We start from the raw sequence: 26,053 nt of genomic DNA on the forward strand, positions 1-26,053 counted from the left end.
CAAACCGTATTTAGCTCATGCACGGTACATGCCGTCGTCCCACCTGCGATTACGATTGGTGGTGTTCTTGCGGTAGGTGAGATCCAAGCTGTCGCCGTGTCAACTACCATTTACGGAACGACACGGTTGGCCCCATGTGGTGCGAGTTATGGGTCCACACACTATGGAGGACTGGTCGTTTCTCTGTTCGTTTGGGAAGGCAAAGGGGAGCATTCCGTTGCATTCTCAGCTATGTGCGTTTTAACTGCGAGTGGTTGGTCGACGAAGGAATGCTTGTTTCGATAAACCTTTTGAAATAGTTGTGACAACAGTGGCTTTAACAGTGGCTCCAGCAACTGTTTACTAGTTGGGTTAATAATGGAATGATTTGTCCTGTTTCCAATCTGCCCGAGTCTCCAGGGTTAGTTTGGCATTGCTTTCAACTACACCCTTCAAGTAGCGTCAAACCATCTATCTTGCTGAGATATAGATACCCCTGGAAGCGATCGATCATGCAGTTACTTCCAGTGAGCGAATCCGTAAAACTATGCCTTCAATTCCGACATCCGAGTCTATGAATAATTCAAATGTTTCCCAACACCAACATGTACCAAGATATGAGTTACCGCAACATACCGGGAACATGCGGAACTACTATAGCGTATACATTTATGTATTTATTTAAATTCTTTCTGTCGGCTAAATCGCGCTGGAGCAGCAGTGTCGGGTCGGGTGTCGCTTTGATCATCGCGAAGAAAGAAAACTTGTGAACTCAATTATGAAAAGCTCTTCGTGCGCAGAGGTTCTCGGAATGTGATGCCTCTGGCCTTCCTCCACCAGTAGCTTCCTGGTTTTCCTTTTGATCCTGCGAAATGTTCATTCTTCGGCGAAAAGAAATTCTCTTCTTAAGCATGACACACACAGACATACACACATACAGGACAGGAACAACCCGAGGTAGCTCAACAATTCCTTGTGCAATGGTGTCGCGAAGCAGCTGTGATGCTGCAGCACGCTTATGCTATCCGGTGCGAGTGAAGTCACCATGCACGGTTCTCGTCGCAGCGGCACCACATGATGTATGTTTTGCATCGCGTAAAGGGCATTTCGCACGAATAAGATGATAGCGGGAAGACGACGGTGGGGGACTCCGTGCTCCTTTTAGTGTACAGGTCGGTGGATCGTTTGATGTTAGTGTCAGGTTATTAGTGTTTCATCGAAATGATGCTATCGCCAGCGTAGCCTGGAGTGTGTTGTTGAGATGTTTGCTTATGACGTTTAGCTTTGCTACGCAGTACCCGTCCTTGTTGGGAGCTGTTGAGGTGCTTTAGGTGATGCGAACGTTACACGTTAGATGGTGCAACGTCTCGGAGTGCTCTCGGAGTGCAGCACAGATAGCGATTGTTCATATTGTTGATAAGTACACAACTGGAAGCCAGAGTACTAATACGCCTTCGCAAGCATCGCTGAAAAGGTCGTCTTCTTCCAAGAACTGTTGTGTTCCATAGATCCACGAGGGCTTCATTTTTGCGTTGACCACAACACCTACTGCCAAAATCGTTCACGACATGCTGGAATCTCAAATCTCCTTTTTTCTTGTCCATACCGGTCTATGTTTGCCTACAAATACAGATGAACTTCAGTAGGCTGATTTTTTCATTTCACTAGCGGCTACTCTGATCCCTTCAATCGATATTCATATAGCTCAAGGGCTATTTTGACCATTTGCAGCTTGTCACACAACAGTCAAAATGTCACTTGGTTCGTCGATATCCCAGTATTAAGTGTCATGCATGCACCTTGCGAAAATAATCAAGTCGGCCGCGACGCGACCCCGCGACGACGCGACGAGCGTACATCTCAGTAGTCATTGTGAAACAAGCTAAAAGAGCGGCTGCGTTTTATATACTCGTTGAAATAAAGAATTAAAATTGTGAACTATACACAATATTAACGGTTCCGTTTCGAGAATCGTCTTTTGATAAACAAGCACTGGAAACCGCTCTGCTAATGACCCATTGTCGCAGAACGGTATTGAATGTAATTCAAGTGCTAGATTAAGCTTTGATAAACGAAAATTACTCCGGTGCATCCGGAAGATGCTATCCTATAATGCCAGGAAGCTTCGGTTTGAAACTCCCTTTTTGCGCTACCCACAGTACCGCAACATGCAGCAGAATGTTGGGTTGTACGTGACACGTGCCCCAGTGAGGTTGCTGCGGTGCTGTTGGTGGTCGTTTGGAACACTTTCTCCACACCTCGACACTGTCGTACACTGTCTATCGCAGGAAAAGCCAATGCGGTGGCCTGACAATGAAGGAGTGATTCCTGGAACTCCTTCGAAGCGCAAGCAGCAAAACCGTTGGGTGCACGTTGTTGGTTCGTTTACTCCGGTGGAATGTCATGTGTCCCCCCTTCCCCCGTCCACCGTCCTGTAGTGCGTCCAAAAAGGGGTTTCCCCGAATCACCGGGACCCACCCGGTCTGGTCTGTATGTCCAACGGGACACCACGAGCAATGTGAGTCGATTCCGGGAAAGTGTCGCGCATTATCAGCGTCCCCCCTCCGAACGTTGTCCAGGAAGGTGTTGTTGGGTTGGGTTGGGCCTGAGTAGGACATGAAATGAGGAGGAAAACCGTGGCCTAGTCGGGTTGGGTGACACGAGAAACACACCGTTGCACCGTGGCATGCTTCCAGCTGTAGCTAACGGTGCAATGTGTTTGTCTCGTATTTTGCGCACTGCGTTGTGGTAGGATCGTGTAGCTGACAGCTCCAGCAGCTATCCCTGCTTCTTTTTACGGTCTGGTGCTACGATTTGGTGAGAGCCTTTAAAGAAAAAAAAACCAACCACCGCCACCAACGCGCTGAGCACACACTTTTAGGATCGTCCAGTGATTCCCGTTAATCACTCATACTATAAGACCTTGATCCTTGAGAGCATGATTAGTTGCTTACGTAGTTGAAACGTTCTTCAGCTTTTTTGCTGCTCGCTTCTGGGATATGGTGACAGTCCATTCCCTTTTCTGCAAAATGTTGTGGTTTTTTTCTTCTCTGTCGGAAAGTGGTCCCTTGGGTAGGATAAGAATTTCACAGAAACTTGTTCTACCGTGAGCGCGAGCTGGCTTGGCAGAAATGATTATTTTTACGTAACGAGCTTCGTTTGCTGGAATCTTCCGAATGCGATTCACCAAGTGTGCTACAAAATTCCAGTTCTGCTGCGCAATTCCTGCGCCCACCGACCGACTTGCAGAACAACAGTCTGAGAACCAACCACCGTTTAGACCATTTTCCTTCTATTACCCTAACGAACCGCGTGTTCCCTCCATCTATCTTTTGCTTCCTGCGAGGAGAACCTCTTCATCCATTCATCCATCGCTGCGTCCATTGGTTGATTGAATTAAATCATTCAATATAGCAATTGTTAGTGCGGCCCGCAGATCTAAAATAAAGAAGATCGAGCTGCGCACTAGCAGTTTGGAGAAGCCTTTCTCAAGACATCCTCCGATCCAATTGTGTTGACTGGCTGCGTACTCTCGCTGGCTAGTCTGCGACGAAGCGGAACATGCGTTGTGTTGTCTGCGCGGATGCAATTATAGCTCATTGGAGCGTACCAAGGGGAACCGGAGGCCGGTGTTTAGGGGTTTCACTTTCTTTCCCGACAATCCACTCGGAGCGCTGCAGCACTTGACTCGCACGGGAATTACCTAGCGCGTCGTAAGACGTACACTAGAGGCGGCTCCACCACCTTCTTCTCCTTCCTCTCGTCCATTGAGTAACCGATTTTATGAATGAATGTCCGTGTGTGGACCGGAAGCGCCGCAGCGCAGGTCTCATGGAGGAGGGGTAGATAAGCAGCGTAGTGTGTAATAGATAGCGAACGGCAAAGGGTCGTCACTGATAATGTGTTTACTTGCTCGCTACGGGGCTGTGTAACGCGCACGATGAGCGCCTGCCCCCCCACAATCACACCCGGTCAAGATAAGACGCATGCGTGGAAGTTGTGAATCGATAATGATACGCCACGAGATTGTGTTCCGGTTGACGTTTTTTTTTCATTTCTTTTAAACGCAGCCACATGCCTTATTGACATAACCGCTATTGGGCTGATAAGGAATCAATAAACTACATCGTCAGATGGAAGTTGATGAAGTGTGAAAGACTCTAATCGCACAATTTAGAATGTTTGTTCAAATCAAAATCCAAACCGTAAATTTTGGTTTGTCATGTTTTTAATAGATTTCTGCTGTTTTTATTCGATTTGTTTAAACAGTTTTTATCTAAGCCATGTGATAAAATGGGTTGTTTTTCCTCGTTAAACATTGTTGAAATCGTGTTAAAAATGATTTTCCACTAGTAAACTTACACCACATGTTTCCCTTCGTTAATCTTTGACTATTTGATATTTTGTTCTGTTAAGACGAATAACTCCCTTTCCTGTATTCGTGCATCACGTAGTGCGGCCTCGATGCTCCCCAGAACGCGTTGTGAACCCTTCTAATGTTGACAGTTCTCAAAACGTGTCTCAACACGCTGGAACCTGTTTGCCGATGGAGCCGAACGGAATGTTTACCTTCGGCTCCGTTCTCGCTTTTCGCTCACTCATGCTTATTCCTTCAATTCGTGGAGCTCTCTCGGTGATAAGATAGCATCGGCGCCGATTGAGACCCAGCTATTACAAATTAATCATTCAGCCCGCCATATGGTCGCCATACAGCAGCAACCTATACCTCTCTGGTGACACCATTACCGTTGCAATAGTTGCTCGCTCTTCGCCATCATTTCTTATCGTTGACAAAGGCCGAAATAAACATGCACAAGTTGTGCGCTCTCGCGACCATTTTTGGGGCTCGCTCTCGCTCGCTCGGCGTTCGGCGAATTCTCGGCGGTTCTCGAGAAGAATCGAGCTAATCCCCCTCCTGGGTGGCCCCGAAATGATGCAATCTTTCGTCGACATGACATATGAGAACGCAGACAGACGCGCACGCGGACACATCGCCAAAGTGCAGCGGGGAATGATGTCATCTTTCGGACTGGCTGGACGCGCTTGTCGCACTTCCGGTGCTAATGACCCCGCACCTCAGCCATCTTGCCTTGACCTACAGTTGGTCCTGGTATGCAACGAGCAGCAGTTCCACCATTCGGTGATATGCAGAGGACTGTTGTTTGCAAAACATAACCGGCAAATAAATAAACACCACCGGAGATGGCATAACACAGGAAATGGTGGCTCTCCTTGGAGGGGGCGAAAGAGTGTTAGTAGGGCAGTCGTCTTTAGGAGATATGGCTCCTCCTAGGTGGCCATCAACAAACATTGTTGCAGTGCACTTGATAGTGCGCTCGATTTCGAAGAAACTGCTCGCCAATCTTGACCGAATGAAGAACACACCGCGTGACGATCAGCTAGAGAGAGACTGGCGATTCAGAACGGAAGTGGTCCTCCCCATCCCTGTCCAGACTGTAATGTGATCGCGAATCGCGGAACCTTCTCCTCTCAGCGCTCAGTAGATGATTAGGTTGATCCCGATTCGTCAAAGGATTTGGGATTGGCTGATGCTGATGCACGAGCGTAAACAAACTCGTATTACAGTGGAACGGACAGGATCGTTCTTGATCATGACGCAGCCGCAGAGTACGGCAGAGCAGATCAGAGAGAAAGAAGATGTGTGTGATGAGGGCGGCGCGCGTCGTGTCTCCTCCATGGATGGTGGTTCTCGGTCGATGCTCGCGATTGCGCCCAGCGCGGTCCCCACCCGCTCTGCGAGTGCGATGCCAGACGGAGGCGAGACCCCTGCATCGTTTGCATCTGCTGCTGCTGCCGCTGCTGTTGCTGCTGATAGCGTCACGTCGCTTGCTCACCACACGCGGTTCGCGGTTCGCGGCCGCCATCACTCGCGCTCAGTAAGTCAGTCGAGCAGCACGACCTCTCGAATCATTCGTCCACGCGCGCCGGCACACCGGAGTCGGAGTTTTGAGCTCGTATGGCTTGCTGCAAGTCAGTCACACGAGCGCGACGCCGTTGACGGTTTTATGATCGTCTCGTCTCGCACAAAAGCGGCGATCCTTGGACCACCTCTTCCCGTATATTTCTGCGTACAAGTTAACGACGCCCCGCCAAGAACTCGGATCAATTTTACTCAAAAGTCGCGACTAGTTGACGACGCAGTTTGTGTGTCTGTTTGTTTGAATCATCATCATCTCCTCTTAAACCTACGGCGCTGATGGCGCATTCTAGTGTGGCCAGACCATACCGGGGTGCTGCCGATTCGCTTCCAGTAATCGCGACAGAGTGAGCTGTGAGAGTGTGTCAGACAGAGAGAGAGAGAGAGAGCGAGAGCGAGAGTGGACCTCTCCAGCAGCAGCAGCAGTGCACGCCTTAGTCCAATATCAGTAACGAGTTGTTCGCCGAATTAGTGCAGTTCTTCTGAGGCGGCGCTCAGTGCCAGTTGTGTGTTTTGTGACTTTGACTGAAACCTTCACTTTCAACCTGTGGCAAGTGTTGTCGTGTCTCCGTGTTTCGGTGTCGCCGGCATATTCTGCCCCAGAATGACACATAAACGATTGCTCGATATCGTGCTCCCATTGTTCGGGATCACTTCACCGCCGCGTAAAGGTTAGTATAGACCAAAAGGAGGGGATCTGACGTAATTGCTCTCCCATTACCAGATCAATCCATGTCGTGTTAGCACTTGGTGCCCCGGTGCGATGACCGGCGATGACCAGCAGCTGCAGAGTCACAGTAGCACTGGGATCAATTACAATTAGAACTCCCAGAGAAGCCCGCTGCTGTGTGGTTTCTTGCGTGGTCCTTCAATTAATCGTCTCCTAGTGGCTAGACCAGAAAGGGAGAGAAGGCCACGATCCGGGCGTGCGTGCTGCTGGTTATAACTTCTTCAACGCCGACAGCAGGCGCTATGCTCTCTCTCTCTCTCTGTTGGTGACCTCCGATCCCACAGTGTGCCTAGGGGTCTCAGCTCAATTAGCGAAAGACAGCACAAGCGCAAGATCAGTATTATCGCGAGCCCGATGCTGGTGTGGAACGCCGGTTAATTACCGTGGAATGCGTATGATTCCCTGAACTCCGCTCTCTCACCCCTCATTCATTCGCTTTTCTCCGGAGAAGGATTAGTTGACTTTCGTTGATCATCCGCCCTCAGGGGTGGGATGAGGAGTGAGTACCCTACGGGACTGGTGTAGAGCCGTGTCCAAGTTACTCGATGATTCACACAGACACGAGATGATGGTGCGTCTCGCATTGTTCTCGCCGATTCGTGGAAGGAGAGTTTCTGAGGAGAATGTGTAGCAGGAATTTGTCGGTTCGTCTCACTAGGTCCCCCGATATTTGGCGTGAGTCATACGGGACAAACGGGCGCAAGAACGGGTCTATGGATGGGTGTGGGACTTTCGGTGGATTCACGTGAATCACTGCTGCATTCGCGCGCAACGCACGCCAGCAGCTATTTGTAAGAACCCCCCGGCACTACGGATTAGACTACTACCGGTGCGTGGTTCCGCTTATTCCTGGTAGCGACAGGGATTGGATCATTTCATCCAGTTTCTCTCTCTCTCTCTCTCTCTCTCTCTCTCTCTCTCTCTCTCTCTCTCTCTCTCTCTCTCTCTCTCTCTCTCTCTCTCTTTCGTTCCTGCCAAATATCCCTTGTACCTTGAGAACATTCCAACTTTGTCGAAATACCTGCGGTACCGTATAGATCGTTAACACGGAGGGAAAATTCGTGAATTCCTATTACTAGATATCATTGCAAGGATACGTACCTTACGGCAGCGGCAGCAGCAGCGTATAGATAATTATGGAAGCAAATTGTCCTTCTCGGAAGTGTAGCGCAGAAGCTACCGATGAGGATAGCGATGAAATCGAATTCAAACCAACCTCTGGCCTGTGTTCTATCCTGATGAAATGCTGGATAGAAAGATATAATGTATCCCCGTCTACCCTTAGCCCCGTGGTCTTTTGTATAATCGATGAACGAAAATCCCCGGGATATTCTTCATCAAAGTTGAGAGGATAAATAAACTATCCTTCTGATCCTGTTGCGTGGTGAGCTGGCGAGGCCGAAAGGAAGGGTGTCGATAGAATATCGCTTTTAAGTTGCACAGACTCCTCGGTGTGGCTGCTGCTGCTGGAAACGAAGTTATTCTTCGTTGCGAATTCACTGGAAATCGTCCGCCTTTGCAATCAGAGAGATTCTCCAGAGCGCCAGTGGGGGGTAATGGTTTTGATCAAAGTGCGTTTTTCCAGAGAGTTTGTATGTTCTGCTTCTCCGGGTCTCTGCGGTCTCCGGTGTGTCGATCGACGATGTAGCGCTGCTGCGTTTCGGAGAAAAACGTATTTACCACACCAGAGCGTGTGCGCACAGGGGGTTGGTGCGCGTGATAGAGGATGTTTTACTCAGAATTCGGTGTGTAGTTTCATAGATTGCCTTCGCGCTCCACCACCACCCTTTTTCGGTTGATACACAGCAGTGTTACTTTACTGCTGTGCAACTAAGTGTTATGCCTGCTCTTATCTCATTCTGGGGCAGCTGCTGCTTCGAGCTGCTCGTGCGTTTCGCTTGTTCCAGGAAGTTCGCATCAAGCAACGACCTATCAGCAGCAGCAGTAGCACCAGCCAGAGCAAACTATTGGAGAATATCCGTTGTAATATCTTGAATTCGAGCGAACTCTGCTATTACACCGAGTTTATCTTACAAAAATGGAACATGATGTCTCTGTCCTTGTTAGTGCTTTGAGTGTTTGTGTGTGTTTCTTTGTGATTGTAATTACCACACCCACAAACTGCGCCCCAAAATCATACTTAATGGGGTAATTGGCGTGACTAAATAGTCGTCATGCTTGCTACAGAAGCATTCCTCTATAATCGACTACAAAGTGATTCCACTAAAGCCATCATCATCATCATCATCTAATTTGCGGGTTTGCGATTGGGTTTGGTGTGTAGGTTTGGAAGATGCTATATCCTCTTCCTCTCCTGACGTCACTTTCGATCATCGGAAATTACGAGGACCGCATCTTGCTTCAACTGTCGCCTGCCAACTTCAAGTTTATGTGTTCACCATCGCTGAGCAATTAACGAGCCGCCAATTTCGCGTTGTTTCCGCGCGTTTTGTGACCAATTTCTGTGTGTGTGTGTTTGTGGATTTTTTTCTTTAATTGCAACATAAATATCGTCCATCGGATCGGACCGCTTGTGTGATGATCATGTGCGTTGGATTTGTAGGGAGGAACGGGGATCGGACCAATTATCAACGAACGTATAAGCAATTGCGTCGTGCAGTACGTCAGTGGACGCGGTGCTGGTGCTCCTTCAAGTAGAAGAATTAATTCCTTTTTCGATTTAATTTGACAAAGGCTTCGCACTTACTCGCCACATCATTGGGAAGGCGTTCTGCTATTTCTTCTTTCTTGCAAACAGCTTCACTGGCATAATTTATCGGCCATTATCGGTCACGCGCAGGGTAGTCGCCTAGTTGGCTGTGAGGAAGACATTTTTGTTTTGACATTTAGTAGAGGGCAACGATCACTTACAATTTACAGCTATAGCGTCCAGTGGCCTGACGTAATCGCCACGTAAGAAGAGCTTTGTTTCGGTTACGTGGGTTTTTTTTGTGTTTTTCTATATAGAGACCCCCGGAAGACGGTGCAGACCTAGACCACTTCTGGAGCAGGATCGGCGACGGGGAACAGTAAGAAGCTTACAGGAACCATCGACTGGTCGTTACCGGGGAATTAGTTTGTCAAGGAGGAGAAGGCGAAAAATGTCTTGAGAAGTGCGCGATCGGGAACGATCTAAGCTGTGGGCAGGGCAGCTCAGGATCAATCAATAATTTGGGGCATACAGTTCCCCGACCACAGCCCAAAAGCGATTAATTCAGACGTGGATTACTAGAAGATCCACAGTCCAGTCACGGACGCCGCGATTGAAGTCGCGATTGACATGCCATTATCGCGAAATTCGTCGGTTTCTTCCTCCGGTCCTGTCCTGTTCAGTCCGTTCGCTAGCCTGACCTTCTCTCTCTATCTCTCTGTGATTCGCAAATTTGCACAATCTCACTGTGCCACTCCCTATGTAATCTGTGTCGCGTCGCCGGCACATCACAGACAGGGCAGTAGCGAGGAGTACACATTGTTGAGACACGATCGTCGGTGATAGGGCTATCGCAAGAAGATGAGAAGTGTGCGCGTTCGCCTCGTCTTTATAGCATCGTGTGCTAGTTTGTCATGTTCTGCGCGGAAAAGGCAGCTGAGAAGCAGCTGCGCGCGCTGTTGGGCCGCTCCGTTCGTAAGGATGCGGTTTGCCAGGGAACAATGCAATGGTGGCGGTGTGGCGTACAGAGAAACCCAACATAAGACCAGCTGTTGGGAGAGATAAGCGCAATAAGACAGCAAGCAAAAGGGGAGCCCAACGCCACTCATGACTTGGCCTCGGGCCGAACACAGACAAACCGTCGCACCAGCGAGACAGACAAGTCCTGACGTGTTTGCGGTGGTTATTGCCACGCACTTTGCCGGTCGCAAGGAAGAGGCCACAAACCCAAAGGGAAAAGGGAACGCAGAATAAATGTGGCGTTCCGTTCCTGAGCACGACGTCATCGTTGGCTGTATTCCCTTTTTATGTAAATTTTTCTTTGAAAGGGGCTTCCGTAACTTCTCTCTCTCTCTCTCTCTCTCTCCCTCGGACGCACTAACGATGAGGAAACCATTTCGGTTCAGTTCAGTCCGTACCTTTGGTGTATGGTCCGTTGGAAACTGATCGAAGGTCGCACAATGACACAAACGTGAGAGGTCCTGTGCCGTGCTGCGTGTGCGTGTATTTACCTTGTGTCCGATTTCTCGGAAGGGAATCTCGTAACACAAATGCTGCTGATCATCAAATGCCGCATGCCAAAAGGGTGGGGGATTCTAAGGCGAACTCTCTCTCTATCCTCAGTGGTCCACGTGCCCATCATTCTCCAGGGTATGCAAATTGGCAAACGGGGCCAATGCTGTGTGCTCCGCTGTAACAATAGTACATTCCCCGGGTGCCTCTCCTCGGAAGGACTTATCCCGAGGACAAACGTGTGCGCTCAGGATACCGCCATAAATTGAGTTTTTCCAGCTCCTCCGTTTCGGCGAACTCCTCCGCACAGGAAAAGGGTGCTTAAGGGAGAAGGGACGGGTGGATGGATGGATTGTTGGACCTCGTTAAGGCCGCCTCTGCCTCGGCGTGCACTGTCCTGTGTCAGAAACCAGAGACCAGGTACCATCAGCACCAACACCAACACTAGGTCGATCCTTTCGTGACAAGTTCGTCCTTGTTTGCTTGCAGATTAGTTTTCCTTCTCGGTATCCTCTTCAGTCAACCATATCTAGGCGTCCTTTGTTCCGATGCTCCTCCTGTCGGTGTGCGTACGCGAGACGATGGCGTTGGTGTTGTTGTCCTCTGTCACACGAGACGCGCGTGCGAGCGTGTGTGTATGTTTACGGAGGAATTACGGAGGCAGAGCAAACGACGATCAGCCTTCTTTCTGTTCGTTGGTTGACGGATCTTCTTAATCATGGCATTCTTCGGTTTTTTCGTTGCTGTTGTCGACATCTGTCAGCAATACGTCAGCTGCAGGATTTTGCGATCTACTATGTGGTTATCGGGCATTGGTTGAGTTCGTTGCGGAATTTCGCTTAACACGCTTAGATAGCCCTGCAAGAAGTGCATCAAGGACACAGCGTGCTATGACCAGTTTGCGTTTCACTCATCGACCACTGGTCACGATGTGCCAGATGGTTCGTGCTATCCCGAAGGTGGTCGCTTCTGCTGTTGACTCCGTACTTCACCTTACCTGCCGGAAGGGTTAATCGAGCGGGGTGAATGCCATGAACACCACCTACTTACTATGGCCTGCCTGCTACGTAACGCGAGGATACGGAGGAGTTTGGTAAAACAATTTAATTTATTTTTTTCGCGGAATGCATGCCACCAATTTGGTCCGTTCGTTCCGACAGACGCATCGAGTGGGCAGAACAAGGGAATGCTGCACTGGAAGGAAAAAAAAGGATTCCCGGAGCTTTGGCGTGTTTGGCCGACGAAAAATGATTTGCTTTTCCCAGAACCGCAGACGTTACCTGCGTTGCTTGTGTGGTGTTGGTGGTGAGGTGATTAATCCCCCTCCCCGAAAACGGAGTTTTCCATTGTTGGTCCGTTAACCACCTTTGTGGAATGGAGGCTACCGGGCGTTCCGATTGGTTTGCGTTCCGGAGAATGTGATCCACCTGCAGCAGCGGCTACTGAGTTGGCTTTCTCGTTGGTTGGTTCGATGGCAAGGCTGGTTCCACTGGTTACTAGGATCTCCTGGAATTCGCAACGTGTTTAAATGGTTTTCTAAACGCTCAATCGGAGACAAGCAACAGTGCTGATTATGATGATGGAGGTCAACTGCGTTAGCCTTGCGAAATTTGATAAGCTCTGGTGTACTTCCGGCAATTTTACATTCGTTTGAAGCAACCGCGATGATTCGACCGAAACGTGATCACCAGCACCATAAGCGCACTGGACCTCAATAAAAGGATCTCGCTGTCTTTGAGGTGATCCTTCGTCCTTTGGTTTGCGTTGGAAAAGGATAATGCAGAGCGAGGTGGAGAGATGATGGGCAGCGATGGCGTGCGGGAGGGGAGGATATTCCGTTCCGGGACACCGAAGTCTTTGAGCGTTTTGCGCCATACCCATGCTTCCTGGAAATGCTGCCAAGTTAATAAGATTTCTCTCGAACCCCGGAGTGCCGTCAGAGTTTGCTCTCTCGCTCTCTCTCTCTCTTTCTCTTTACCTGCTTTACAGTTAACTCTCTTGCTCATTCTCACTCTCTCTCTTTCCCTATGTATACATCTCTCATCACAATTTTCTCTTTCTCTCTCTGTCTCACTTGGCAGGCTCTGGTGTAGCTTCTCCTTCCGACGCATCCTCGTTGCCGGCGGCATCCTCGGCATCAGTGGCGGTGGCGGATACTGGTACTACGCCATCGTCCTCACAGGATGAGGTGGACGGAGCGGAGGATGGAAATTCCTCGAATCTGGCCGCAACAACAACGCAAGCTGGTGCTGCTACTGCTGCTGCTGTGTCTACAACGGTGTCGACGAGCACGGCAAACGCAACCAGCGACAGTTCAGCATCGACCACGGTCGCAGCAGCAACAGCAGCAGGTGCTGATGCTGTCTCCTCGTCTACAGTAGCATCAACATCAGTGGGGACGGCTCCCGGTGGACCGTGTTGTCGTAAGCAGTCCCCATCGGCGGCCGCCACACTCTTCAGTTCCTTATCGAGCCTTTCGGGGCGACGTTCGCGCACCTCACAGCATCAACAGCAGCCACAGACGGCGACAACGTCGACGACAACGACACCGTGTCGCAATTGTGCCCGGAACGATCCCGAACAGCAACCGCAACGATCATTCAGTACGTGGATTGGTTCCGTTGGCCGTGATCGAGTGACAAAGAACAGTGGCAATGGCACTAACAACAGTGTACCGACAGCGAGCATCGTCAGCAACAGCAGCAGCAGCAGCAACACTGGTGCGACCAAGTCCAAATCAAAACCCAACTGGCGCGTCTCGCTGAACTGCACGATTCTCCGGGGCAGTAAATCCTCGAATTCTTCCGCAATAACTGCGGCAGCACCAGGTGACGTCGGTAGTGATCGTTTGCAGCAGGCTTCGCAAACATTCGCGGCAGGATCAATCGACGGTGTTCCGACGGTATCGGGCAGCAGCGTATCCGGCACACTCTCGACATTGACCGCACCAAACAACAACAGTATTTCTGCATCGAGCAGCAGCAGCAGCAGCAACAACTCATCCTCCGTGTTACGCCACACGGCGCTGCTCGGCTCAAGCGGTACCGCCAAACTGCTTAAATCTGGCGGTGAATCCGATAAGGTATGTATCTACGTAAATCCGTATGTAATCTCATCATTATCAGGCGGTGTCTTCAATTGGCGAGATCCTGGATTAATGTGCCAAAAATTTCTTTGTATGCAGTGTGAACACGAAGATGACCTTCAGATACTGTACTTGATAGCTAATGAGTTCAAACGTTTTTCATTGCCTTCTCGAATCAATAGGAGAACTCCTGCGTTTGTACGGCGTACCGGAAGATGAGCGAATCACCGCCACCACCAGCAGTAGCAGCATCAACACCACAACAGCACCTCGTGCAAAACTCGTCTCGCCCGGTCAGTGTCACGAGCGGTGACACCACAAGCAACATGACGGCCTCAACCGCAACACCGATACTGAGGCCTACCAGCGGTGGTACGATGACCACCACGTCAGCGCATTTACGACCGATTGCAACGCTACCGAGCGGTGGCGGTGTGTCCGGGATTATGGCACGTAACCATCAACATCATCATCATGCGATGGCAGCGGCAACCGCAGCGATGGCCGGAGATCCACGGTTCTTTTTCCCGATGGCTACCGCTACTACGGGGCCAGCGGGCCCAACCCAAACAGTGGACGGGCTGCGACATCATCATCACCATCACCATCACGCTCGTGGTGAACCGCTGATACTGGTGTCCGCCTCAGCTGGTGTGTTTGATCTTGCCAGGTAAGCAAATCACGAGTCTCGAGTGGTAAACGTAAAGTGAAGGACCTTGTGAAGGAAAGGATATCGTAAAATATCTAATAGGAATCAATTAAGAGAGTGAAAAGGGTTTTCCGCGAATGTTAAAATTCTATCAGTGGCGTAGAGTTGATTCGAGTATTTAGTGCGGTTGTGCGAGGTGCGGGATATCCGTTTACCATCCGTTTACAACCTTCTTAATGATCCTCGTTAGTATCGTACAAATGATTCTAATAATTTCGCTTCCTTCTTTTCTTCCTCCCTCCTTCTCTGTAGTGATGACTTTTCGCTTGAAGATTGTGATGAGCGAGCCCGGATACAGCGAGAACTGGAGATACGCGAAGGTGTGGATGCACCGCCCAACTTCCACCCCCGGCGACTGATGTCAGGTGGTACTATAACGTCCGCTTCGGCCGCAAACCATCCGATTGCGTTCCTGTGTACGCGTGATTTGCTCCAGCGCAGCCTTCTGCTGGCCAACAACTTCTTCCATCCGGATGATTCGCTCGCCGGGGTCGGTGCTGGTGGTGCCGGTGCTGCGGCAGCTGCTGCTGCCTTGGGTCTTCCCGGGGCAGTCGGTGGACTACACTCGCGGATACACTCGCAGGTCGACTTCATTCACTGCCTGGTACCCGATCTGCAGAAGATTACGAGCTGCAGCTTCTACTGGGGCAAGATGGATCGCTACGAGGCAGAACGGTTGTTGGAAGGCAAACCAGAGGGTACCTTCCTGTTGCGCGATTCCGCCCAGGAGGAGTTCCTGTTTTCCGTCTCCTTCCGGAAGTACAATCGTTCGCTCCATGCCCGGATCGAGCAGTTCAATCACAAGTTCAGGTAAGCGGAGTTCCTTTTACATCAGTGCGGTGGTGTCGTGTTTGGCGTTATTCCTCAACTAACAAAAATTGTTTGTCCCTTTTTTTTAGTTTTGATTCTCGCGATCCGGGTGTCTATACCGCGTCAACGGTGACGGGCCTGCTGGAACATTACAAAGACCCCTCGTGCGTGATGTTCTTCGAACCGATGCTTACCTTCCCATTGAACCGGAACTTTAGCTTCAGCCTGCAGCAGCTCTGCCGAGCGGCGATCGTCAGTAACACGACGTACGATGGTATTAACGAGCTTTCGCTACCAAAGTCATTGAAGGCGTACCTGAAGGAGTATCACTACCGGCAACGTGTGCGTCTACGGCCGTTGGATGACAATCTTTACTCCAACACGTAGCTGCTCGATGAATGGTACGATGAGGTCGACGAAGAGGACAGTGATAGAGCGTTTGTTGGGGCATCATCATCATCCCTGCCGCCAACGCTAGCAACGTTTGCTGTGAAGTCACGGTTGGGAGTTAATACTGTGAGCGGATGCCGCGTCTGCAACCGTTACAGGCATCATCTTAGAAACACGAATGGCAGTGAATGGTGCGGACAGCATCGACGGCGATCGCGAGATCGGTGTACTGCGCGCAACAGAACCACACAGCATCCTCTGTTCTCGAGATGGTCGATCGTGCTGAAACGATTGCTAGGCCGTCGGGCAAGAGTATCGTGTGCCAGCAACAACTCGTCCTCCGGTCAGCACTGGTAGTTCCTGTTGCTGCTATTGCATCGTTCTTCCGCCCCGTTCTGTGGTGCGATTAGTGACAATCCAGTGTTTGTGTGTTTTGTGTAGTGTTTGTATAAGTGCGGCTCCAGAATAGCTGCCGAGTAGTAGAGGGGAGTTTATTGTTTGTTTATCCTGTTTTGCTAAAATTAGTAAATTATATTCCATTCCATCCCCTGCATCTTCCACTCGTACCACATCCCACAATCTTGTAAAAGCCTAGCCGATAAGACAAGCGAGAGATCCCAAGATCAGTATTTTCAGTTCCGTCACCATGACGGTGTAAAAATAGAAACAAAAGAGGCAGTCTAGAAACATATATAAATGGCGATAATGGCGAATTGGCGTCGTGTCGGTGTGTGTTCTTATGTTACAATTGAACCTCATCCAGCGCCTCCTTTACGTCAACCACTTCTTGACACTCAGTTCTGGGTTTCGTTAGGACCGTTGTTTACCATTTCGGATGTTACTGTGTGTGTCACGTGTAGAGAAACTCCGAGATAAGAACGGAACAGGGCGATAAGTCTAGTGAAATTGTATTGTTTTATGTGAATAGTAAAGAGAACCCCAAAATCGTATTTATCACTACATGTAGCAACTGAATGATAGTGTGTAGCGAGCAGAACAGAATATATAGTATATATAAGCGGCGGTGGCAAGCTGGCAGATAGCGAGAGAAAAGCAACGTGACACTCACACACAGTAGCAGTATACACGATCTTCCGATCCTCCTGGATGTAGCATCCCAGAAAGGACGGTTCAGTATAGGTTGCTCTCTTTTGAAAAGCAACCGTTTGCTTAGTATCATGCATTGTACACTGTTTTCTAGCTTGATTTATGTAAGGCCAGCGCTTTGTTGTTTTGTTGCTTCCGGCACTAGCCCCCCACACTACACTACTGGGTCAGAGGGCTTTTAGTTAAATTGTTTGTTAAAACTAATCGAATCGCGTGTTGGTAGGGTAAGGCTGGGTGTGCACTCACACACGCACACAGGCACACACTTCTGAACAAACAAACAAAATGCTCCAAACAAGATATCCTTGAGGAAGAACACGACACAATATCCTATGAAGGAGTTGAATCTTCCCCTACTGCTAGTGTATAGCAGCAAACTGGTCCTCTTCGTCTGGTCCATAGTGAAATTGTAACTGAAAAGTAATACGCGAAAGGGTGTAGCACTCTGCACACTAAACGCGCAAAATGTGGTCTAAATACGAGTCTGAATCAAACTTTAAACGGTAGTGCTGTGCAACTTTATTAGTGCGTGTAACGGAGAGGAAATGAAGAGAGGGAGAGAGGAAGAGAGAAATTGGGTCTCAAGTTTGCGTGACACATACACGCGACTTGAAGGGATTTTGTTGTTTTATTGTTTGATCTTTCGTTCTTTTGTTTGTTGTGGCTTTAAAATTGTACAGATAAAAAGGCGAAACACGAGGAAAAGAGCGAGGGGGAGAGAGAGGGAGAGGGCGAGTGAGAGAGAGAGAGAGAGAGAGAGAGAGAGAGAGAGAGAGAGAGAGAGCGATTGCTTGTGGTAAGATTGAAGAGAACAATCAAATCGCAACGCTGTAGAAGGCATGACTAACCATTTAGTAGGAAAGGAATGTAAGTAAATTAATTAGAAAACAATAGGGAAAACAGCGCACGAGAGTGTGGAGAACATAGAACTATACTGTACTAACGAATGATTAATATTATTATTTTTTATTACGAATAATATCTATATAATTATGCTAATTATGATAAGCAGAATTACTTCATGAACGAGAGCATAAATAAACAGAAAAAGTAATGATAAAATCATAATATCAGCTAGTAAAATCAGCATGGTGTTGGGTGGCGCTGCTTATGAATTCCGTTTGAACATTAATGTTTAATGTTTTAATGCACTAATGTTCGGCGAAGGATGAATTCCAAGGAAAGGTCGGGCTCCTGGCAGGTCCTGAGTGCCTGTATCTTACTTCAGCGAAATGAGGCACAAGAAATCCCCAGCGTCCACTTTGAATAGTTAAAGAAGCTTTTCATCGTCCGATCGTGATGGGAAAGCGAAATGTGGATTGACCTGACCGTAGCAGATGTTCTCCAAACAATCAAAGGCAACGAATTGTATTTGCACAACAGATAATTATCATCAGCTAAGATTTTCCACCAGCAAAAGGACGGAGCCGCTCCGCTTTCGCCGAACTCGCAAAGTTTCCAACGATCAAGTATCGTTGCACGTGGCGCACTTTCGTGCCCTAGCTAATTCCAGGTATCCGTGGGAAATATTAGCCGCAAGATATTGCGAGCCATCCGAATTATTGTACTTCGTTTCGTGGAAGTCTCTACACATTTCCCATTTACTAGGTACCCCTCCAAAGGGCATCTTTCGGGGTTTAGAAGTGGTGTTAACGCGCAAGTCTTCCCAAGTGTGGGACATTTTGTTTCTACGTGCAAAAGCGTGAGAAGTTTGTTTCTCAAGAATCGACAGTCTGCGGTGCGTGTGGCACCGAAAAGTTGAATAATTTGATGGCTTTTCACGGGAATGTATCAAGATTTACGAAGGGATGCTTGCTGCTTGATAAAAACTTCTTGGGAACAAAACGACCCATGCCCTTCATGGTATGCGGTTTGGCAATACTCTATTGTTGGGGCATATCGTAGAATTTCTTCTGTTTTCTTTGTATTACAGCGAGAAACAAATGGATGCTTTTAATCATCAAAATGAAACACAAGAACGACACCGCATGCTGTATACATTTCGGTGCAAAGGCAAGAATGTTTCTCAGCAACAGCAACGGACACCGTTTTGATTCTTTGAATTTTAGATTCTTGGATTTAAAAAAATACCAAAAGCAGATCGCAGGAAATTCTTCTTCTTCTTTTGTTATTTTAGATGTAGGCAAAACTTGGCAACTCAAGGTCGGCCTACGCGCACTCCTTGGAATCCATTCTTTTCGTGGTCATATGACTCTCTTCTCCCCACGTTACGTCACTGCAGCATCCCGCTGTTACGGCAGACGTCTGTCCCAATCGGCATGCCTCTCAACCCCTTTTGCTCTGCTTAACCCCCGCGTCTGTACGGATACTGCACCGGTTTCCGGTGACAACCGGTGGGTGGAGTACCGGAGTACGTCACCCGAACCTGTCGAGCATCGTGGTAGTTCGATTGATGGATCTATGGTGACAGACAGTGAGTCCATGACACACTAAAGTTTGTGCGTTCCCAGCACAGCACATCGCTTTTGTCTGTCGATGCGCCCCGGTAAGTGCGTAAGCATCGGATGGAGCATCGTCCGCCATCGTTTTCCCGTTGACTCACCAACCGCATGGTGGGGAATCTGGTTTTTCGTTTTCGATTTTCCTGCTTTCGATGATGAATGATGCAGTCGTCTAGTCTATTTCGAGGTTGCCGTTTGGCGGGTGGTTGTCTCGTTGCAAACGATCGCTCCGTGGCCACGCTGTTGCGTTCCCTTCGGGCGGGGATCAAGCGGATCGTAAACTGACACAAAAATGTAAACTAACGACGGACGGTGTCGTTCCTGCGCTGCGTGCGATCCCCTCGGCTTGGTTTGTCGTAATTTATTAACCTTCGAATCGGAACCGATTTCGTGGAAAACCAAGCAAGCGGGCGAACTTTCGCGGTGGAAAACTGGGGTGCCCCTCCTTTCCGCGAATAGGAATACGGAAATGTGTATAGCCACGTCCAGGTGGAAGCTAGCCGTTGTGTTACGGGGACAAATCCCTTCAAAGAAGGGGGGTTTTGGGTGGGGTGGATGATGCCGGATTAAACAAATCATCCAATCATCCCCCATATGCTTCATGTTGAAATTCGGTGTTCGATTTGATTGACCTGCCACACCCTCCCATCGTCCTGTCACCACCATTATACGCCATCACCCGCTATTAATTAAATTATCCCCCCCCCTTCCCCTCCCGATTACGCGGAAACACCGGCGGTGGTGGCGCCCCAATGACGAAGATCGATCGATACGAGTTTGTTTGGCATTACTTCCATCACATCCGAGCACATCAAACGCGATGAGTTTTCCTGTAAACCCGTGGCCTCAGGCAAAAGAAAGGCAACACTTCCCCCCTCCTCCCCACCATTTCTCCTATAACTTCAAAACTCGCGAGGGCGCGCGCACGCCACGATTTATACAGCAACAGGTGCGCGATGTTGTGTTGTGTGGTTTTTCGTTCGACCAAAAACCATCGCGCCAATGATTTATTGGGTATTTGTTTTGGAGGGCGGCGGAATGGTGGTGTGGTGCTAGTAATGGCCCGCGTCGTTTCGTTGACCATATGTTCCACGCGATCGCGAGGGCGCGCGGATTGAATAAGGAACCCGCTGTCTGCGGCGACGCTGACGGCAGCGTTCATAATTGTCACAGCTGGATGGATGGTGGCCTCGTCTGGTCGTGTCGAGCAGGTGGATCATTAAAACCCCGCAGTTACTGGTTTTGCTTGACTGAAAAGTGTCCAGGTTGGCGCTAGATTTGTTCATTTTTTCTTGTGGTAAAACACTGATTACTGACTTTGATCACTGAGTTCCGGATTTTGGTGTCTATATTATGATATCGTTCCAGAAACCACAAATTACCGAACGCTGCGAACGTCGCGACACTTGTCTGGCAACCCTGTAGTGGTCAGGGGGCCTGGAGCCTCTCAGCTTGGTCAGCATCGCACGGTTGTGTTTCCCCGGGTGTCACGTTAATTAGCCTGCCATCGGTGGTCTCTGTCGTGTGCGCTCGACCGGTGGATGAAGTGCTGCTGCAAAATGCTTCCGAATCCGTGGTGCACCGTCAAGTGCAATTGCCGGACTGCAAGCGCCAGGTGCAACTCGTACTCGAGCAACGGTCCGCAAACGGATGGGACTTGTCTCGCGGCGTACACGACGCGCGCTCTGTGCCGACGGTTGAGTAATGGACACTAATTGAGCTGATCGGCCGGTAGGCGAGTGCACGCGTAGCCGTGCCACTGCAACGCTTCCCTCCGGTAGAAGGGACACGAACACCGGACGGGATGGTGTCTTAATTGACGGTGCGATCGGTATGATCGTGTGCAATCGACTGTACGATTGGCGTTTTCGATACAGCCGTTGGTTCGAGCCAAATCGAGCTGGTATGATTAATGGCCGGGCGGTGGCCAAATGCTGTGCCGCTCAACCAACGAGAAGCATTTCGCGTGCTAGATACGCGATTCTGGTCCACTTGAAACGCTCCGAACGGCTATTTGCCACTTAAAACCGTGGATAGAATCGTATAGATCGGCGAAACCGAATACCGATCTCCAGCTGCCATTTCGAAATTCGTTCGATATTGAAAAAGGCTAGGCGCCTCCATCGTGTTCCTCGATAACGCCCCGTATTTCTCGGTTCATCCAAGTTGGCTGCTTCCCTGTGAACGTCCTAAAACGAGGAACTAGTGAGTGTACACACACACATACACGCGGGCACGAACGCACGCAGAAAAGGCGTAGAGGCCTGGGAATTGTTATTGTTAGAATAACTGCGACCATTGTTGCGAACGACGGAACCGTAGCTCATCCCCCTCCCCGGTGGACTTCCCGGTCGATTTGTCGCTTTTGGTGGATGTTTGTGTGTGTGTGTCCGCTAGTATGGGTGTGTGGCTGTTTGAAAGGGGATATTTACCTTCCCAGAAGATGCTCTATTTCTCTTGCTTTTGCTCTTCCTCTTTCGAGGCCTTCCAAGAAGCGGTTTCGTTCGCTCGCTCGTTCGCTCGCTCGCTCGCTCGTTGCCTCGATCTTTCCGCATCTTTTTGGGTGATATTCAGTGCAGCGCCACTGTCGCCGCCACCGCCGCCTGAAGCTGATAAATCGCTCGTTGGCATACCCGGCCGTGCTCTCACTCTCTCTCTCTCTCTTGCGCTCTGTATCTGGTAGCCGCCTTCCTTTTGGCCTGACCGGGATGGCCGGAGTGAGGCAGCAATCGCTAGTGCAACCGGTCGCCGGTTTTACTTACCGTTCCGTGCGCCGGCCGAACGGGTTCAAATCAGACAGATGGCTTCTGTACCAAGCTAATCTACAACTATATCAATGTTTGAATTTTTGCCCTACCCTGCGTCAAAAGAGAATTCGATTTCCTTGATGGGGGTGATTATCAGAATGTTCAGTGCCCAGAGTCGGTCCCCAGTTGCTCGCTTTTTGAGTGAAACGATATCGCAGATAAACGTCAACGAAAGGACCCTCAGATGCATCCACCAAGATGAATTATGAATTGTGATTTCATGCAGAGAGGCAGGCAACATTTTAGATAATAAACGATTCATTCTCCCTGTTGTGCGGTGAGTGAGCTATTAATCATATTTCTTTTCATAACGAACCGCGAAACAATGTGTTATGGGTGTGTGAATGCATGGCCGATGGCCGAACGGTCATGGTGCATGTGGCGCTTGTGACGGGCTAGTTGAGTTGCTGATGATTTTATGGCTCATTGTAAGACGATTGTTGTTGTCCGCTGGTCGGCTCATAAATATTACTCGGTACGCATGGCTGGATGGACGACGGGGTGGCAGGCGCAACGCCAAGTCATTTCTGCGTCAACACTTTGGTTGATGCCTTTTTAACGGATATTTGCTTTGAAATGCTACGGTCTGAGGCTACTAGATCATTTAGCATTACATTTCAGAAGTGTCAAATGAGCCGCGCCGATTTGTCTAACAAACTATTGTTAGGAGTTGTTAGCAAGGGCTAGAATGTTCTTTTCCTAAGACGATTTCGGAAAGGAACTTTAGTATATCATCAACAAAAAACTACTAAACCATACTTTTTTTATATACATTTTACAATTTCACTGCATTTTTCCCACCAAATAGTGCACACTCTGCGTTAATGGTTAATGCATTAAGCATCATCCAAACGCCACAAACCAACGCACAACGCATTCTCACTGCGGTAGCAACGGCAACGGCGAGAGAATGCGAATAAAATGTTGGTTCAAATCGTTGAAAGCATTCCTGGTTCACGTGCCTAGACATCGCCAGAACTCATCACTTTGAAACCGACAACTCGAGCTAACTAACGTCTTCCTCGCGCGGTGCGTCTCCTGCAAGGCAGCACCAGCGGCAGCGGACCCTCCGATGCGATCGCTAACCCGCGATTTGTCAATTGTCCAAATTCCGCATCCACGTCGCTGCAACACACCGAGTTGCTCGTGTTGGCCACCAGCCAGCCAGCCAGCCAGCCCCTTCACGAGCCAGCGCATCAGCCAGCCCCATTAATGCGATCCGCATGAAGTAAGCGCGTGCGGCTGGCGCACTTTTGTGCGAACGCGATAGTACAACACTGCGTTCAGTTCAGAATCTCGCGGGGAGTCACGGGGAGTCCTTGTTCGCCATCATCGCCATCGCCGTCTGTCGGCCGCGTGCTGCGCAACATGTTCATTTGTGTGTTTTGATGATGAGCCCGGGAGGGAGGCCAGAAGCAGCAAGGGCAGAGGCGTGCGTGCGACTGTCGCTTGGAAATCAAACCTGACACGGCTGTTCAGCACGATTTATTAATGTTTTCCAAAAATGTAAAGACATGATCAGCGGGTCCGTCCGCGACAGCATGATACGGGCGGCTGCGTTGCTGCCGGTCGACGTCGTGCGCCGTGGCGTTCCCTATCGATCATCGGGTGCCGGCGGAGGGTGCCGGCCGGTTTGGGGACAATGTTGCAAGCGATCCGTGGGAACCTCGGAAGGGGAGGGAGAAGATGAAGACTAGTACGCCTGAGCAGGAGATATGAACGAGGAGAAGAAGGTGGGGAACACACGCGCAGGTGGTGCCTCGGATTGGGAATGGTTGGTACAAAGTGTTACAAGCCGCGCGCGATTAGTGTTGGCGGCGGAGCGAGAGCAAATTTATTTAAATTATTCATCGCGATTTGGCAGATTTCGTTGTTAATTAGTTGTTTTTCTCAACCCACGCCACGTTTTCGTGGGTCGGTTTGAACATTGTTCCGGTATTTGTGTAACGATTCCGACACTGCACAACATCTGCGAATCGTTTACCAGCACGTTCGATGTTGATTCGTTTGTGAAAAATGTGGCTCTTAATTCGGGATTATTTTTCAAAATCCTTGTACAACAAAATGATTTTACAATTTTTTTATGTTCACCATGTGATTCTACTTTTTTGTAAATTTTATAATTAAATTCTACAACGCACCAATTGCACCATTTTCATTCGTTATTTTTCTTTTATTGCAGCTTTTTAAAGTAACTCCTTTGTTAAAAGTGTTGAGATCTTCCTTAGACATTTTATCTATTCATTATCTTGCATTATTATTTTATATTAGTTTTTTAATTTTAGTTTTACTTTAAACAAATGTTAGCAACATGTTATTTTTGGCGTGTAAATTTTAAATAACTACATTTCCTGCAATTAGTTTTGAAAGAACTTATGCTACATAATGTTACTCGGTTCTTTTACACCCATCGGTTTTCTGCTTTTAAATTTATACGTTTTTAATTACTCCTCTACATTACCATCTTACTTTAACTACTTTAATACCTGCTGGCTGCACTGGTAGCCTTAGAACACTTAAAACTCATTCGCTTCCACCTAGAAGGGCCTCAACCTTCGGAGATGTCGTCCAAATATTGACATGTTTTCGTTCGACTTCCCTCTTGCTTCCGCTAAACCTCCCCTACCAAGGCTTCCCGGTGGTGATGAACGATGAGAAGAGTGCTGTGAGACCATCCCGCTCAATCGGCGCATCACTTGAGACGAGAAAATGCTATGTTAATTATCACACCTCGTCACTCATCGGAACGGCACCACTAACGGCGCCGTGCCAACGCCGTAGTCCGGCCGCCCTTTGATGGATGGGATTCGGTGTTTGCGGAGCGTCCAACCCAGGTTTTCTGTTCCGTTTGAAATGCGCTTTTCCCGGCAGTTTCTATCAGCTGCACTTAACATCGAAGGGTCGTTTTGCAATGAAATCGTTAACCTCCCGAACGTAACGGCTCTGGTGATGAGGGAGCATCTTAAAATATATCGTCAGATCGTATTCTGCATAACGACTACGAGACTTACTAAGAGCACTCTAGAGGTAGATCGAATTTCAATTCCAATTCGCTCGAAAATCTGCTCTGGCGCGTGTATGTCGTCATCAGGATTCGGAAGCAACCGGCAAGCGACCGTCAGCCACCAGCTGGTGACCGCTAAACGGAAACAGCTGGACGACCGCACGGGTCTGCGGATTTGTTTTGGCATAATTCCTGTCCAAATAATACGCTACTTTCTTCCACTGGCCTCTGCATTTCCTCTTTTCCGTGCTAACCAGCATTGGCGGCATCGATCTCAGCACGTTATGAGCTAATTACGCGCTGAAAGATAAACAAAATGTGGTTCTCGTGGGTTTGGGTGCCTTTGACGATGGCGGGGGAAGGATGGCCTATATATAACTACTAGTCTGCGTGCCGGCAAATGAAGCAAGAAGATGAAGCACATAAGCGTGCCTCTGGGAATTTTAGTAAATGCCACAAAGTTTCCACTAGTCCTTCAACTAGGCCAAAGATTTAGTGGGCAAACGATTCGGAGATACGCCACGCCGCCGTCACGCGATTGCAGTTGGAAATTAAAAAAAATGAGTGAATTAATTAGCTAGTTACCAATAAAAAGTAATTAACGTTTAGTTTGGGCACGTTACGAATTACTTGTAGAAATAATAAAAAATTCAAATAAATTAACGCTAATAAATTGAACTATTGAACTATTAACGACAGCTTTGAGCACGGTAACCGGTAAATTATATCTACATCTCCGGCAGATAGAAGTATATAGCAGTTGGTAATGACTCTCGTGGCAAAATTTAAAAAAATCATCACCAAACGAAGAAAGGCGCACGTGTGGCCGCTGCTGTCACTCGACTCGGGGTTTGCATTCATCCTGCAGCT

General features: G+C 48.9%; 1 protein-coding gene across 4 annotated transcripts in view; it reads left to right on the top strand.

Annotated features, from left to right (window-relative positions):
• Positions 1-17,978, top strand: part of LOC125956266 (midnolin homolog) — a 40,164-nt gene extending 22,186 nt beyond the window's left edge. For all 4 annotated transcript variants that reach the window (XM_049687969.1, XM_049687970.1, XM_049687967.1 and 1 more), the window contains exons 4-7: positions 12,891-13,891; positions 14,077-14,564; positions 14,856-15,413; positions 15,503-17,978. In XM_049687969.1, the coding sequence (XP_049543926.1) occupies positions 12,891-13,891; positions 14,077-14,564; positions 14,856-15,413; positions 15,503-15,800 (2,345 nt within the window). In that variant the 3' untranslated portion in view covers positions 15,801-17,978. The remainder of the gene's footprint in view (positions 1-12,890; positions 13,892-14,076; positions 14,565-14,855; positions 15,414-15,502) is intronic.
• The last annotated feature ends 8,075 nt before the right edge of the window (positions 17,979-26,053 follow it).

The sequence above is a fragment of the Anopheles darlingi genome, chromosome 3 (genome assembly GCF_943734745.1).
Source record: "Anopheles darlingi chromosome 3, idAnoDarlMG_H_01, whole genome shotgun sequence".
In the NCBI taxonomy this organism is placed as follows: Eukaryota; Metazoa; Arthropoda; class Insecta; order Diptera; family Culicidae; genus Anopheles; species Anopheles darlingi.